This window comes from Elephas maximus, chromosome 24 (assembly GCF_024166365.1).
Source record: "Elephas maximus indicus isolate mEleMax1 chromosome 24, mEleMax1 primary haplotype, whole genome shotgun sequence".
NCBI lineage: Eukaryota > Metazoa > Chordata > Mammalia > Proboscidea > Elephantidae > Elephas > Elephas maximus.
In genome coordinates, this window is record NC_064842.1 from 16,949,250 (window position 1) to 16,965,966 (window position 16,717).

Sequence of the window (16,717 nt, forward strand, 5' to 3'; positions counted from 1 at the left end):
GTTAAGAGCTATGGTGAGCTATGGCTGCTAACCAAAAGGCTGGTAGTTCAAATCCACCAGCTGCCCATTGGAAACCCAATGGGGCAGTTCTACTCTGTCCTATGGGATCACTACAATTTGGAATCAACTCGACAGCAATGGGTTTGGTTTCAGGTTAACCAACCAGGGGAAACGGAAATACCCAACTCCAGCCTCCTCTAGTCTTCAATATGGGGAAAGGAAAATAACAAATTCCAGCTCCTGCTTGCCCTCCAGTCTCACCTAAGGGGCAGGGAAGGTGGAGCTGAAAAGTACTTGTGAGGGTCACAGCCAAGGGTTGACTAAAATAATGGGACATAATCATAAGACTATACAATGCTCCCCTTCCCCTACACCTTACCACCACATCAATTGAGGTCTTATATAATAAAAGGGGGGTTACAGCTGAAAGAGCTGGAATCTTCAGACCTTACTTAAGAAGGAGGGTCTAAGGAAACCCAAAGACAACAGCAGAGACAAAAACAAGGACACTAAAGAAAATTTTAGCTTCAAACACCACAGCTACAACAAATAATAAATACAGCTAACTCCTAGCCAGATAAATATAAAACCTCACAGGAAAGATCTATCTACTTCAGATCCTTTGTGTGGTTTTCAACAAAAAGTTACAAGGCACACTAAAAGTCAAAAAAAAAAAAAAAAAACTGCTGCCTGAAGACAAAACAAACATCAGGGCCAGAGATTTTGGAATTTAAAGAGACTGGGAATTCAAATAATATGATTAACATGCTAAGGATTCTAATGGAAAAAGTAAGCAACATACAAAAACAGCTGGGTAATGTAAGCAGAGAGACAGAAACTCTAATAAAGAGTCAAAAGGATATACTACAAACCAAAAACACTACAACGGAAATGAATAATGTCTTTGATGGACTTATAAGTAACTGAACATGGTCAAGGAAAGAATCAGTGAGCTTGAAGGTATGTCAGTAGGGATGTCCCAAACTTAAAAGCAAAGAGAAAAAGAAATAGAATATCCACGAACTGTAAGACAATTACAAATACTTGTAATGGGAATATCAGAAGGAGAAGAGATAACGGAACAAAAGGAATATCTGAAGTAATACTGGCTGAGAATTTTCCAAAACTAATGACAGACACCAAACCACAGATCTTGAAAGCACAAAGCACACCAAGGAGGATCAATTAAAAAAAAAAAAAAAAATCTATACCTAGGTATATCATATTCACACTGCAGAAAATCAAAAACAAAGAAAAAAATCTAGAAAGAACCCAGAGGAAAAAAATCACCTTACCTATAAAGGACCAAGGATAAGAATTATACCACCAAAAAAAAAAAAAAAATGTTTTTTTTTTCTCTTCAGAACACATGCAAGCAAGAACAGAGTGGAATGAAATACTTAAGTGTTAAAAGAAAAAAACCCACCAACCTGAAATTCTGTATCCAGCAAAATTATCCTTCGAAAGTAAAGGAGAAATAAAAACTTTTTCAGACAAAAATTGAGGGAATTTGTTACCACCAGACTTGTCTTGCAAGAAGTGTTAAAAGAACTTCTTCAAAGAGAAGGAAAATGATATAGGTCAGAAACTCTGATGTACATAAAGAAAGGGAGAACATTAGAGAAGGAGTAAATAAACACAAAATAAAAACAGAATCTTTTTTTTATTATTTTTAAGCGATATAGTAGATAACGGTTTGTTCAAATTAATGGCAAAAGTGTGTCAGGTGATTATAGCTTAAGGATAGCTGAAATGATTGACAGTAATATCACAAAGAATGGGAAGGAGAAACTGGCAATACCCTATTATAAAGTACCTGTACAATATATGAGGCGGTACAGTATTACTTGATAGCGGACTTATATTGGCTATAAATGTATATTACGAATTGTAGAGCAACCACTAAAAAAATTTTATAAGAATAATTAATATGCTGAGAGAAAAACAGAATCATATAAAATGTTCAATTAAAACCAGAGAATGCAAAAAAAAGAAAGAGAGTGGAAGGCAAAAAAAAAAAAAAGGAAAATGAATAAAAAACAGTTACAAATATGGGCAATATTAATCCTACAATATCAATAATCACTCTAATGTGAATGATTTTAATAAACCAATTAAAACAGAGACTATCAGAGCCACAAAAAACAAAACTATGTCTTGTCTTCATGAAATCCACTTTAAATATAAAGATAAAAATAGATTAAAAGTAAAAGGATGGGTAAAAATACCATGGTAATGCTAATAGAAAGCTGGAGTACCTATATTAATTTCTACAGAGCAGACTTCATAGCAAATAAAATTATTGAGACAGAAGAGGGTATTACATAATGATAAAGAGTTCAATTCTCCAAGAAGACATAACAATCTTGAGTGTGTATCTGCCTAACAACAACATGTCAAAATAATGTGGGGCAAAACTATGTGTGCCTAACAACAAAGCATTAAAATAACATGGATCAAGGAAAAACAGATAAATATACTATTACAGTTAGAGACTTCAAAACCAGTCTATCAGTATTTGAAAAATCCAACAGGCATAAAATCAGTAAGGATACAGTTGAACTGAACAACACCATCAATCAACTAGACCTAAGTGATTACTAGATTACTTCATGGAAATAGCAGAATAAACATTCTTCTCAAGGTCATTGAACATTACCCAAGATAGATCATATAATGAACCATAAAACACATCCTAACAATTTTAGAAAAACAGAAATCATACAAAGTAGGCTCTCAGACCACAACAGAATTAAACTGGAAATCAATAATAGAAAGGTAGCTGGAAAATCCCAGAATATTTGGAGATTAAACAACATATTTCTAAATAACACGAGTCAAATAAGAAGTCTCAAAAGAAGCTAAAAAATACTCTGAATGAAATGAAAATACAACCTATCAAAATTTGTGGGATGCAGTGAAGGCAGTGCAGACAGAGAAACATACCATTAAGCACATATATTCGAAAAGAAGCAAGATCTAAAATTCAATAATCTATGCTCCTACCTTAGGAAACTAGAAAAAGGGCAAATTAAATTCAAAGAAAGCAAAAGGAAAGAAATAAAATTCAGAGCAGAAACCAATGAAAATGAAAACAGATAAATGACAGAGAAGATCAACAAAACTAAAAGCTTATTCTTAAAAAGATCAATAAAATTTATAAACCTGTAGCCGAGCTAACAAAGAAAAAAAAGAGAAGACGCAAACTCCTAATATCAGAAATGAAAGAGTGGTTATCATTACTGATCCCATGGGTACTAAAAGAACAATAAAGAAATATTATGAGCAACTCTATGCCCACAAATTTGATAACTTAGATGAAATTGACCAATTCACTGAAACACACATCTACTAAAACTGACCTAAGGAGATATCAGTAATATGAATAGGCCTATACTAGCAAGAGATTGAATCATATCTAACAACTTTCCAAAAAAAAGCACAAAGCCCAGATATTTTCACTAGTGAATTCAACAAACAGTTAAGGAAAAAATGATACCAATTCTCTACAATTGCTTCCAGAAAATTGAAGCAGAAGAAACACTTCATAACTCATTTTATGAGGCCATCAATAGTCTAACATCAAAACCAAAGATATTACAAGAAATGAAAACTACAGACCAATAGCTCTTATAAACACAGATGCAAAACCCTTATTTTTAGCAAACTGAATCCATCATGACCAAACCAATCAATGTAATCTATCACATCAACAGGCTAAAAAGGAAAAACCATATGACCATATCAATAGATACAGAAAAACTTTTGACAAAATACAACACCCATTCATGATCAAAACTCTCATTCTAGAAAGACAGAACATCCTCAACTCAATAAAGAACATCTACAAAAAACCTACAGCTAACATCATATTTAATTATGAGAAACCAGATGCTTTCCCGTCTTCATACTCTAATCCAACACCATATTGGAAGTACTAGCCAATGCAGTAAGAAAAGGAAATAAAAGATATAAAGATTGGAAAAGAAGAAATAAAACTACTTTAGTTTACACATGAGGTAATGTTCATGTAGAATATCCCAAAGAATCAATCAAAAAACTCCTGGACCTAATAAGCAATTATAGAAAGCTTGCAGGATACAAGGCAAATGTACAGGTCAACTGCTTGGCTATATACCAGTAATGAACAACCTGAATTTGAAATTAAAAATATAGTACCATTTATCTTAGCAATAAAAATAAATGAAATATGTATAAATCCAACAAAATAAACACAAGACCTATAAAGGAAAATTACAAAACTATGATGAAAGAAGTCAAAGAAGATCTAAATAAATGAAGAGATAATTCTATGTTCATGGCCAGGAAGACTAAATATTATTAAGATGTCAATTCTTACCAACTTGATCTACAGATTCAAAACAATGTCAACCAAAATCCCCACAAATAATTTTGTGGATATTGACAAAATGAATTTAACGTTTATACGGAAAGGCAAAGGACCCAGAATAGCCAACTCAATACTGAAGTACAACAGAGTTGGTGGGCTTTGACTACCTGACTTCAAGATTTATTATAAGGCTACAATGATCAAGACAGTGTGGTATTGGCAAAGGAACAAAAGGATCAGTGGAACAGAATAGAGAGCTCAGAAATGGACTCCCCCAAATTTAGTCAATTGATCTTTGACAAAGAAGCAAACACAATCCAATAGAGAAACAATTTCCAACAAATGGTGTTAGAACAAATGAGACCCAAATGAAAAAAAAAAAAAGAATTTAGACAATGACTTTACATCTTTTACAAAAATTAATTCAAAATGGATCAGGGACCTAAATGTAAAAGCACAACTATAAAATTTCTAGAAAATAACATAGAAGAAAATCTAGGTGTCCTGGATTTAACAATAGCTTTTTTTTTTTTTTGTATACACCACAAAAGCATGATTCATGAGAGAAAAAACTGATAAATGGAAATTCATTAGAATTAAAAACTTCTGCTCTGCACAAGACACTGTTAAAATGAAAAGACAAGCCACAGACTGGGAGAAAATATTTGCAAAACCCGTATCTGATAAAAGACATATCCAAATTATACAAAGAGCTATTAAAACTCAATAATAAGAAAGCAAACAACCCAGTTACAAAATGGGCAAAAGATCTGAACAGACTCGTCACCAATGAAGCTATACAGATGGCAAATAAGCATATGAAAAGATGATCAACATCTTCTGTCATTAGGGAATTGCAAATTAAAACAAGATACTGAAAAAAAAAGAAAAAACATTGCCATCAAGTTGATTCTGGCTCATAGTGACCCTAGACGACAGAGTAGAAGTGTCCCATAGGGTTTCCAAGGAGCGCCTGGTGGATTCAAACTGCCAACCTTTTGTTTAGCAGACATACCTCTTAACCACTATGCCACCAGAGTTTTCAATGAGATACCAGTACACATCTATTAAACAAACAAACAAAAACCCAAACCTGTTGCCATGGAGTCAATTCCGACTCATAGCGATCCTATAGGACAGAGTATAACTGCCCCATAGGGATTCCAAGGAGTTGCTGGTGGATTCAAACTGCCGACCTTATGGTTAGCAGCCGTAGCTCTTAACCACTACACCACCAGGGATGCACACACCATCACAGATCTATTTAAAAAAACAAAAACAAACCTGTTGCCATCAAGTCGATTCCGACTCACAGTGACCCTATAGGACAGAGTAGAACTGCCCCGTAGCGTTTCCAAGGAACGCCTGGTAGATTTGAACTTCCAACCTTTTGTCAGCAGCTGAACTCTTCACCACTATACCCCCAGGGTTTCCACACATCTATTAAGAACATCTATTAGGATCACTAAAATCCAAAACACTGACAATGCCAAGTCCTGGTGAGGATGTGGAACAACTGGACCGGAACACTCATTCATTACTGGTGAGAATGCAAAACGGTACAGGCACCTTGGAAAACAGTGTGGCAGTTTCTTACAAAGTTAAACAAAGGTTTACCATACAATGCAGCAACAGTACTCCTAGGTATTTATCCATATGAGTTGAAAACTTATGTCTCCCCACACAAAAAACACCAATGTTTTTTAAAGCAGTTTTAGTCATAATGGCCAAAACCTAGAAGCAATCAAAACGTGCTTCAATAGGTCAATGTATATGCAAACAATGGAATGGAATACATTCTGTGCAAAAAGGAAAATAGCTACCAAGCTAGAAAAAGACATTTAAAAAAACTTAAATGCATATTGTTGGGTGAAAGAGCCAACTACATATGGTATAATTTTAACTATAGGACATTCTGGAAAAGACAAAACTATACAGTGAAAACATACATGGTTTCCAGGAACTTGGTGTGGGGAGTCGGGGGAGAGGGATGAATAGGTGAGGCATAGGGTATTTTTCAGACAGTGAAACTATTCTGTATAATACTATAATGATGGATACATGACATTACGTATTTGTCTAAACCCAAAGAATTGTACAACACAAAGAGTAAACCCTAATATAAACTATGGACTTTAGTTAACAACGATTGTAACAAATGTACCATACTACTGCAAAATGTTAATAATAGGGGAAAGGGGAAGTGAGCAGAAAGAAATTAATGGAAACTCCCTGTACTTTCTGCTCAGTTTTTCTGTAAACCTAAAGCTGCTGCCCTAAAAAAAAATAGTCTATTAAATAGGAACCCTGGTGGTGCAGTGGTTAAGCACTTAGCTGCTATTATGGATTGAATTGTGTCCCCCAAAAATGTGTCAACTGGGCTAGGCCATGATTCCCAGTATTGTTTCCACCATTTTGTCATCTGATATGATTTTCCTGTGTTGTAAATTCTACCTCTATGATGTTAATGAGGCATGATTAGAGGCAGTTATATTAATGAGGCAGGACTCAATCTACAAGATTTAGATTGTATTTTGGGTCAATCTCTTTTGAGATATAAAAGACAGAAGCAATCAGAGAGACATGGGGATCTCATATTACCAAGAAACAAGAGCCAGGAGAATAGCGAGTCCTTTGGATGCAGGGTCCCTGTGCTGAGAAGCTTCTAGACCAGGAGAAGATTGATGACAAGGACCTCTCCACAGAGCCAACAGAGAAAGAAAGCCTTCCCCTGGAGCTGACACCCTAAATTTGAACTTCTAGCCTCCTAAACTATATTAAAAAAAAAAAACTATGAGAGAATAAATTTCTGTTTGTTAAAGCCATCCACTTGTATTTCTGTTACAGCCAAAACCCGTTGCCATCGATACCAACTCACAGCAACCCTACAGTACAGAGGAGAACTGATCCATAGGGTTTCCAGAGGTGCCTGGTGGATTCGAACTGCCAGCCTTTTGGTTACCAGCCGTAGCTCTTACCCACTACACCACCAGAGTTTCCCTCTGTTACAGCAGCACTAGACAGCTGCTAAGTGAAAGGTCAGCAGTTCAAGCCCACCAGCTGCTCCAAAGAAGAAAGATGTGTCAATCTGCTCCCACAAAGATTACAGCCTTGAAAACCCTATGGGGCAGTTCCACTCTGTCCTATAGGGTCTCTAAGAGTCAGAATCAACTTGATGGTACACAACAACAATGTGAAATTAAATATACACATAAACACAGAGAGATTTTAGGTGAGGTTATTGTAACTGATATTGAAAGATTCAAAGGTAATTCTACAATTTCATGATTATGAAATCCTCAGAGTAGAATAAATTTTAAAACAAGCATATGCCATATCCATATAAAAAAAACAAACCCATTGCTCTAGATAAATTACTTAACCTCTCTGTGCCTAAGTTTCCCAATCTATAAAGTGGGAATGATTGTGTCTACCTTTTAGGATTGCTGTGAGAATTAAATGAGTAAATTCAATAACCCTGGAAACAGTAAGTGATAGCTATTATTGTAGCTCATGATTCTGATTCAATTCCCTAAGAATCAAGTCATGGTATCTTTTAGAACCAGACAGCTGGCTCTAATTTAACAATCTTCTAAAGGTTTTTTTTTTTTTTTAATAAAGTTGTTAACCAGAATTGTAGCCTGGAAGTTGTGAGCTGGAGATACACGTTTTTGGTCTAAAACCAGTTGCCATCAGCTCAATTCTGGCTCATGACAACCCCCTGTGTATCAGAGTAGAACTGTCCTCCACAGGCTTCACAACGGCTGATTTTTTTCATATCGATTCTCCAGGCCTTTCTTCCAAGGAGCCTCTGGGTCGACTCAAACCTCCAACCTTTTGGTTAGCAGGTGAGCATGATAACTATTTGCAGCACTCAGCGACTCCAAGGGTAAGTAAGAAACCCTTAATAATTATTTCATTTGGACAAAAAAACTGGGTATCTGGAGAAGAAAAGGAAGCTTTTTTTATTCTTCATTTTTTACTTTCTGTAGTGTTTTTATTGTAGTGCCTGTGGGTGGCAGGTCAGGAATCAGAGACAGTTCAACTCTAATGACCTAGATTCATTATGACTACACTCAAACCAAACCAAACTCATTGCCATCAAATTGATTCTGATTCATGGTGACCGTATGACTACTATACCGCTACTACTAAAAATAATAAGAGCAATAATTAAAAAATAATAAAACACAGAGAACAATAACAAAAATAATAATAAAACAACAGGCAAAAATCAGTCCCATTGCGTGTAAACTAGAATATATTGTTCCTCTACTTAAGAGGTGGAGACTAAAATCATCTCCTTTTTATAAGTACGAAAACTGAGCCATAGAGAGGTTTAACTCTCAAGAGGAAGAGTGTTCCTGTAAACTATACATATTGCCTCTTCCAATGAAATGAGTAAGGACATCTCCCATATCAGTGAAATCAGTAAGAGTTGAAAATATTTGAAGAGGTAAAATTCACAAAACAGATTAAAACGACCAAAACCAAACCCAGTGCCATCGAGTCGATGCCGACTCACAGTGACCCTATAGGACAGAGTAGAACTGCCCCATAGAGTTTCCAAGGAGCACCTGGCAGATTTGAACTGTCAACCCTTTGGTTAGCAGCTGTAGCACTTAACCACTATGCCACCAGGATTTCCCAAAACAGATTAAAAAAAAAAAGATTAGGAGACATTAATTTAAGGGACTGTTGATGTGCCACCAAAGTTTGTAAACGATGAATTTGTATAGATATCAATCTCTTAGCTGACCAGGTTTGGAAAGAAAGGTTACCTAGAACTTTCAAATAATTGATATCCCAGTAATTACATATTTGCCATATATTGTGAAACAGTAACGTGGCAAATAAGTTAAAGGTAACTGTAAAATTATTTTGAAGCATCAATAACATGCACAAAAAAAAAATAACACTTTTTTGCTGTTCATGTGTAATTTATCAAGTATCATTTGGTGCTTCCAGTTTTCCAAAGTTGGATGGGTCATGCTCAGAATTTTTTTAATATTCTAAAAAAAAAAAAAAAGTTGATAATTCAAGCCTACGAATACAATTCCATGCTATTTTTAAAATAAATTCCTCTTTAAATGTTTCATTCAGAATTTCTGTCTATGAAATGAAAGCTTCTAAGAGTATGAAATACCTTTCAAATGCTGAATCGGCCTTACATCTCCTAAATAAACCCCACTTGGTCCTGTACCCCACTGCCCTCCAGTCCATTCCGACTCACAGCAACTTTATAGGACAGAATAGAACTGCCCCATAGGATTTCCAAGCCTGTAATCTTTATGGATCTCCGGCATTGTTTCTATCCCTGAGGCCATATTTTCCAACTACTGATCCTTCTTCTTTGTTTCCAACTTTTGCATTCCAATCACCAGTAATAATCAATGCATCTTGACTGCATGTTCAATCAATTTCAGACTATAGCAGCTGACAAAAATCTTCTATTTCTTCATCTGTGGCCCTAGTGGTTGCTGCGTAAATTTGAATAATAGTTGTATTAACTGGTCTTCCTTGTACGCGTATGGATATTGTCCTATCACTGACAGTGTTGTACTTCAGGATAGATTTTGAAATGTTCTTTTTGACAATGAATGCAACACCATTCCTCTTCAAGTTGTCATTCCCAGCATAGTAGACTATATGATTGTCCGATTCAAAATGGCCCATACCAGTCTATTTCAGCTCACTAATTTTTTTAATGCCCAGGATATCGATGTTTATGCGTTCCATTTCATTTTTGATGATTTCCAATTTTCCTGGATTCCTACTTCTCACATTTCAGGTTCTGATTATTAATGGATGTTTGCAGCTGTTTCTTCTCATTTTGAGTGGTGCCACATCAGCAAATGAAGGTCCTGGAAGCTTTACTCCATCTACATCATTAAGAAACAATGCCGGGGACTGAATGATAGAATTTTGCAAGACCAATGACTTCTTCATTGCAAATACCTCCTTTCACCAACATAAATGGCGACTATACACATGGACCTCGCCAGGTAAAACACATAGAAATCAAATTGACTACATCTGTGGAAAGAGACGATGGAAAAGCTCAATATCATCAGTCAGAACAAGGCCAGGGGCCGACTGTGGAACAGACCATCAATTACTCATGTGCAAGTTCAAGCTGAAACTGAAGAAAATCTGAGCAAGTCCATGAGAGCCAAAATATGACCTTGAGTACATCCCACCCGAATTTAGAGACCATCTCGAGAATAGATTTGATGCATTGAACACTAGCAACCGAAACCAGATGAGTTGGGGAATGACATCAAGGACATCATGCATGACGAAAGCAAGAGGTCACTGAAAACACAGGAAAGAAAGAAAAGGCCAAGATGGATGTCAGAGGAGACTCTGAAACTTGCTCTTGAGCGTCAAGCAGCTAAAGCTAAAGGAAGAATTGATGAAGTAAAAGAACTGAATAGAAGATTTCAAAGGGCCTCTCGAGAAGACAAAGTATTACAATGACATGTGCAAAGAGCTGGAGATGGAAAACCAAAAGGGAAGAACACGCTCAGCACTTCTCAAGCTGAAAGAGTTGAAGAAAAAATTCAAGCCTCGAGTTGCATTAGTGACGGATTTCATGGGGAAAATATTAAATGACACAGGAAGCATCAAAAGAAGATGGAAGGAATACACAGAGTCATTATACCAAAAAGAGTTAGTCGATGTTCAACCATTTCGAGAGGTGGCATATGATCAGGAACAGATGGTACTGAAGGAAGAAGTCCAAGCTGCTCTGGCGGCATTGGCAAAAAACAAGGCTCCAGGAACTGACGGAATATCAATTAAGATGTTTCAACAAACAGATGCAGTGCTGGAGGTGCTCATTCGTCTATGCCAAGAAATACGGAAGACAGCTTCCTGGTCAACTGACTGGAAGAGATCCATATTTATGCCTATTACCAAGAAAGGTGATCCAACCGAATGTGGGAATTATAGAACAATATCATTAATATCACACACAAGCAAAATTTTGCTGAAGATCATTCAAGAACGATATATCAGCAGTATATCAACAGGGAACTGCCAGAAATTCAGGCTGGTTTCAGAAGAGGACGTGGAACCAGGGATATCATTGCTGATGTCAGATGGATCCTGGCTGAAAGCAGAGAATACCAGAAGGATGTTTACCTGTGTTTTATTGACTATGCAAAGGCATTCGACCGTGTGGATCATAACAAACTAAGGATAACACTGTGAAGAATGGGAATTCCAGAACACTTACTTGTGCTCAAGAGGAACCTTTACATTGATCAAGAGGCAGTTGTTCGGACAGAACAAGGGGATACTGATGGGTTTAAAGTCAGGAAAGGTGTGCGTCAGGGTTGTGTTCTTTCACCATACCTATTTAATCTGTATGCTGAACAAATAATATGAGAAGCTGGACTATATGAAGAGGAATGGGGCATCAGGATTGGAGGAAAACTCATTAACAACCTGCATTATGCAGATGACACAACCTTGCTTGCTGAAAGTGAAGAGGACTTGAAGCACTTACTAAAGAAGATCAAAGACCACAGCCTTCGGTATGGATTACACCTCAACATAAAGAAAACAAAAAACCTCACATCTGGACCAATGAGCAACATCATGATAAATGGAGAAAACACTGAAGTTGTCAAGGATTTCATTTTACTTGGATCCACAATCAACACCTATGGAAGCAGCAGTCAAGAAATCAAAAGACGCATTGCATTGGGCAAATCTGCTGCAAAAGACCTCTTCAAAGTGTTGAAGAGCAAAGATGTCACCCTGAAGACTACAGTGTGCCTGACCCAAGCCATGGTATTTTCAAGCACATCATATGCATGTGAAAGCTGGACAATGAATAAGGAAGACAGAAGAAAAGTTGACGCCTTTGAATTGTGGTGCTGGCGAAGAACATTGAATATACCATGGACTGCCAAAAGAACGAACTAATCTGTCTTGGAAGAATTGTGGCCAGAATGCTCCTTAGAGGCAAGGATGGCGAGGCTGCGTCTTACATACTTTAGACATGTTGTCAGGAGGGATGAGTCCCTAGAGAAGGACATCATGCTTGGCAGAGTACAGCGTCAGCGGAAAAGAGGAAGACCCCCAATAAGGTGGATTGACACAGTTTCTGTAACAATGAGCTCAAGCATAACAACGATTGTAAGGATGGCGCAGGACCAGGCAGTGTTTTGTTCTGTTGTGCATAGGGTCGCTATGAGTCGGAACCAACTCGACGACACCTAACAACAACAACAATCTTTACGGAAGCAGATTGCCATATCTTTCTTCCGTGGAGCTGCTGGTGGGTTTGAACTGCTGGCCTTTTGGTTAGAAGCCAAGCGCTTAACTACTGTGCCACCAGGGCTCCTTCACTTGGTCATAGTGTGAAGAATTTTTATAATAAACCTGAATTCTACTTGCTACTATTTTGTTAAGGGTTTGTGCATCTATTCTTTTTTTATTCAGGAGGGATGTTGGTCTTTAATTTTCTTTGTATGGTGCTTGTCTGATTTTGGCATCAGGGTAATTCTGACCTCACAAAACCAGTGTTGCTCCTCACATCCCAAGGTCCCTATCTGGTTCTGCCTTCTTCTCTCTACCTTTCAGTCTTTCTATGTTTGTTTTACGTATAATGTCCAGGAGTTTTAGCTGTATTTGTGGGGGAAACAGAGAGAAGTGCATCTATTCCATCTTGTCCCAGAACCAGAATATACTTTTTAATTCAACTAAATACTATTTAATTTTAAATTATTCCTTGTTTTACCTTCAATTTTGTCACTTCTTCCTGTCAGCAATGAAAGCAATCCCGGTTACTTTTCTTCTGCACAACTCTTCCCCAACATAGTCAACTTCATAGAAAATAAGCACAAACTTTAACTCAATTTTTTAAAAGTTCTAACTCTGAATCACTAAACTGACTGCAACATTATTTTCTGAAAAAGTAAGAACATAATTTTTTACTATTTCTTAATAATAGGGCTTGCTGCTCCAGCTGCTGAGAATGCTATCAGCCCCTTCAGGGTTTGCCTCAGCTGCAGAAAGCCTCTTCATCCAAGGCCATACCCTTCCAGAAGCAGCCGTACCCAGTGATGGACTGGGGCAGGTGATTGGGGCAGGTCTAGCCATTTTGGCTAAGTTCAGGACAACTGTGAAGGACATTTCTGATCCAGAGCTCCCTGTGGGACCAACGGAGGCTATTGAGACAGCATGATTTCCCTTCTCCCCCTTCCACAGGTTATCAATCTCAAAAGAACTTTCTAGTAAATACCGTGTGCACTAAAGTCAATCTCAGAGTTTATTACCTGGAATAAACAACCAGTGACTATAAGGCAATTCAATCTTAGGGGAATTCAAACGTAAAGATTCAAGCTCTGTTTTGATTATATTACGCACCAGCACATATGTCAGAGGGTGACATAAAACTTTCCAGATACTTTTTAAAACAGGATATTATTACATAGTAATTACCTCTCGGAGGTAGAGAGGGGCTGGACTTGGTACGGCAGTGGTCAAAGAGTGCTTTAGCTTTATCTGTAATGTGCTATTATTTGTTTTACAAAGAACGTATTTGTACTTCACTTTTTTATGCAGTTTTTATTTTGTTTTGTTTTAGGAGATGCATAGAAAAAAAGACCAAAAGCAAAACTTGCCAAAAAGGTTATTGATTAATTCTGGGTGATGGAATACAAGTGATTATTAGATTCTTCTTCGTGTTTTGTTGTATTTTTCAAATTTCCCAAAAGATAAATAACGGAATACATACTTTCTTTCACTACCACTGTATCTACCATCATGGGAACCCTCTCCTTTTTCCTTGTATGTTTGTTATTCTTCAGGTTTCCACAAGTACAGATAAAGAAAGATTTCTAAGGGCTAATTTCTCATTCCCCTCTTTTGGATCTTACCAACCCCCCAGAACTACTCACCAGTAATGCCCTCCTGCTTGTTAAAATATTGAAATACTTCCACACCAGTAAGTCCTGCTTCCCGGAGGCCCCAGAGTGCCCTGCCCCGTCCAGCCTCTCACTAGGACAGGCACAGCAGGGGCCTCCAGGGCCCCACCTAAAGTCTTTGTGTAACACCAGCTGTTAGATATTTTCAACATCACTCCACTCAATTTATTCCACAAATCTGGCACCAACATAGAAACGCTAACATTCTTACATTATCAGATGTTACTACAATCTTCAATAATATAAAACAAAACATAAAGTAACTGTAAATCAGCAATAAACAGAATTCTGAAGGGGCATATTCAAAACTTCTGCTTAAGTTTGCTTGGAGCAGGATACCGTTAAATACAGAATAATATAAACAAGCTATACCCAAATAGGAAATTTTTTATTCCTATTAAAGAAAATGGTTATCACACATCCTTTTAATGTAGTTATATACACCCCACATTACCAGGGTTCCTGTTTAGTTTTCAGTCAAAATTAAATTAGCATCACAAATTATGAATCGTTGAATTTGTCTCTTATTCCTTAAAAACGTGCCATCATACACATAAGTTTACTAAATGATATATAAAGATCTACTGGCTCTATATAATTTTACAGTTCTTTAAAAATATTTGTAAAATATTATTTAAATACTCAAATATGTAAGATTCTTACCTCAGCTCTTTTCAGCATTTCCCATTTATTCAATATTTTCATAGCAAATACTTTATCTGCATTTTTTAGTTTCACTACAGCAACCTAGAAAAGATAAAGAAAAGTATAACTTTCAAAATATGGCAAAATACCTTTTTCAGTCATCCTTTTTCCTCTCTGTAAAAAAATAAATACCAATTGTCAATTATTTCAGTGCAGTTCAAATTTTAAGATCCTAAATTAAGTGGTATTGTCAGATGAAAAAGTCACATTACTGAACACGCGCCAAACAATCTTTGAATACTATACAGTATCAGTTGATGATTATACAGTAAATCCTCTTTTCCATGTTTTCTGTCCTGAAATTTATACTCAACATCTAGTATCACTAAGCAACTGACCAAAACGTATGTACAACATGAAAGAACTAGAACTTGTTAGATAATACATGGTACATTTCAACATGATGCTACAAAGAATGCCAACTGCCAAAACAAACATGTTCCATGGGGGTGAAACCATCTTTTAATCTTAATCTTTCACCAATAATCTTTCACACCACACACTCTTACATACTATCACACACACACACACACACACACTCCTAAAGAACAATTAAGACTAATAGTTCTTAACTGTGGACTTTACGGATCCCTTTTCAACAAAAAAAGGACTAAATATTTCTCTAGTTTGTATTTTAGTTACAGGTTTTTTAATAACCTTCAAATACAAATAAATGAGTCCTCATTCTCACCCTCAACAAACTGATTACATTTCTGTTTTGATTTCCCTGCTTCAGTTTGCCTAGATAATCTCTAAGTGCCATTCCAGCTCACTGAGGATGCTATAAGGCTGAGACTGAGCAACAGAAAGGAAGACAAAAGTCAGTGAGGATATTTCCAATTACTGGGGAACAGGGAAGGGGAGACGAGTAATACTTTCATATGCAGAAGGAGACAACAAAGTATATACAACAAACCTTTGAACAGTTCAAAGGGATGCTTCCAAGGACAGAGAATAAGTTTAAACTCAAGTGCTAAAATTTAAAACACGCACATACAAAGAAATCTTAATAGCAAATGTGCATATCAAGGGCATTTAATAAGTCTGTATTTGGATAAGACTACAATAAGATACATGACCATAAAAGTAAAACCGATGCAAAATGCAGTCACTTAAGTATTTATTTGCATCTGCTCTTAATCTGGAGAAAGGACAGCTCCGGTAAATTGTTCTCCCAGTGGGCTCAAGCTTAAAGAGGACTATACTCGTGAGCAAGGATAAACTGGAAATATTGCTTAACTAAGATCTCTGAAAGGCTAAAAACACAAGTTGGACTACTCAGTAGACCCTAAAATCAAATGTTGCACAACTGACAGTGCAAATGGATAGAAGGACAGGAGCACTAAGCTAGACAAGCCTACATTTAGGACAGGTCAGAGACACAGAAGGTATCACTTAGCCCCTCCCTTCTTCCGATGTGGAAACCCTGGTGGCATAGTGGTTAAGTGCTACGGCTGCTAACCAAAGGGTCGGCAGTTTGAATCCACCAGGCGCTCCTTGGAAACTCTGTGGGGCAGTTCTACCCTGTCTTATAGGGTCGCTATGAGTCGGAATCCACTCGGCAGCACTGGGTTTGATTTTTTTGGGGGGGGTCTTCTGATGTAGAGAAGAAAGGCTAAAAGACCCCACTACTCCAGTATCTTCCCATCATCCAGTCATAATGCATGATCCACCAATTTTTTAAGCTCTGTGGATCACAACGGTCCAATTCCACCATGTA

The 16,717-nt window shown here is 36.9% G+C and overlaps 1 protein-coding gene across 11 annotated transcripts in view; it reads right to left on the reverse strand.

The window, feature by feature from the left end:
- The window catches only part of CDC42BPA (CDC42 binding protein kinase alpha), a 345,992-nt gene that overhangs the window by 231,912 nt on the left and 97,363 nt on the right, over window positions 1–16,717 (reverse strand). For all 11 annotated transcript variants that reach the window (XM_049868072.1, XM_049868063.1, XM_049868062.1 and 8 more), the window contains exon 3: window positions 14,956–15,039. In XM_049868072.1, coding sequence (XP_049724029.1) covers window positions 14,956–15,039 — 84 coding nt within the window. The remainder of the gene's footprint in view (window positions 1–14,955; window positions 15,040–16,717) is intronic.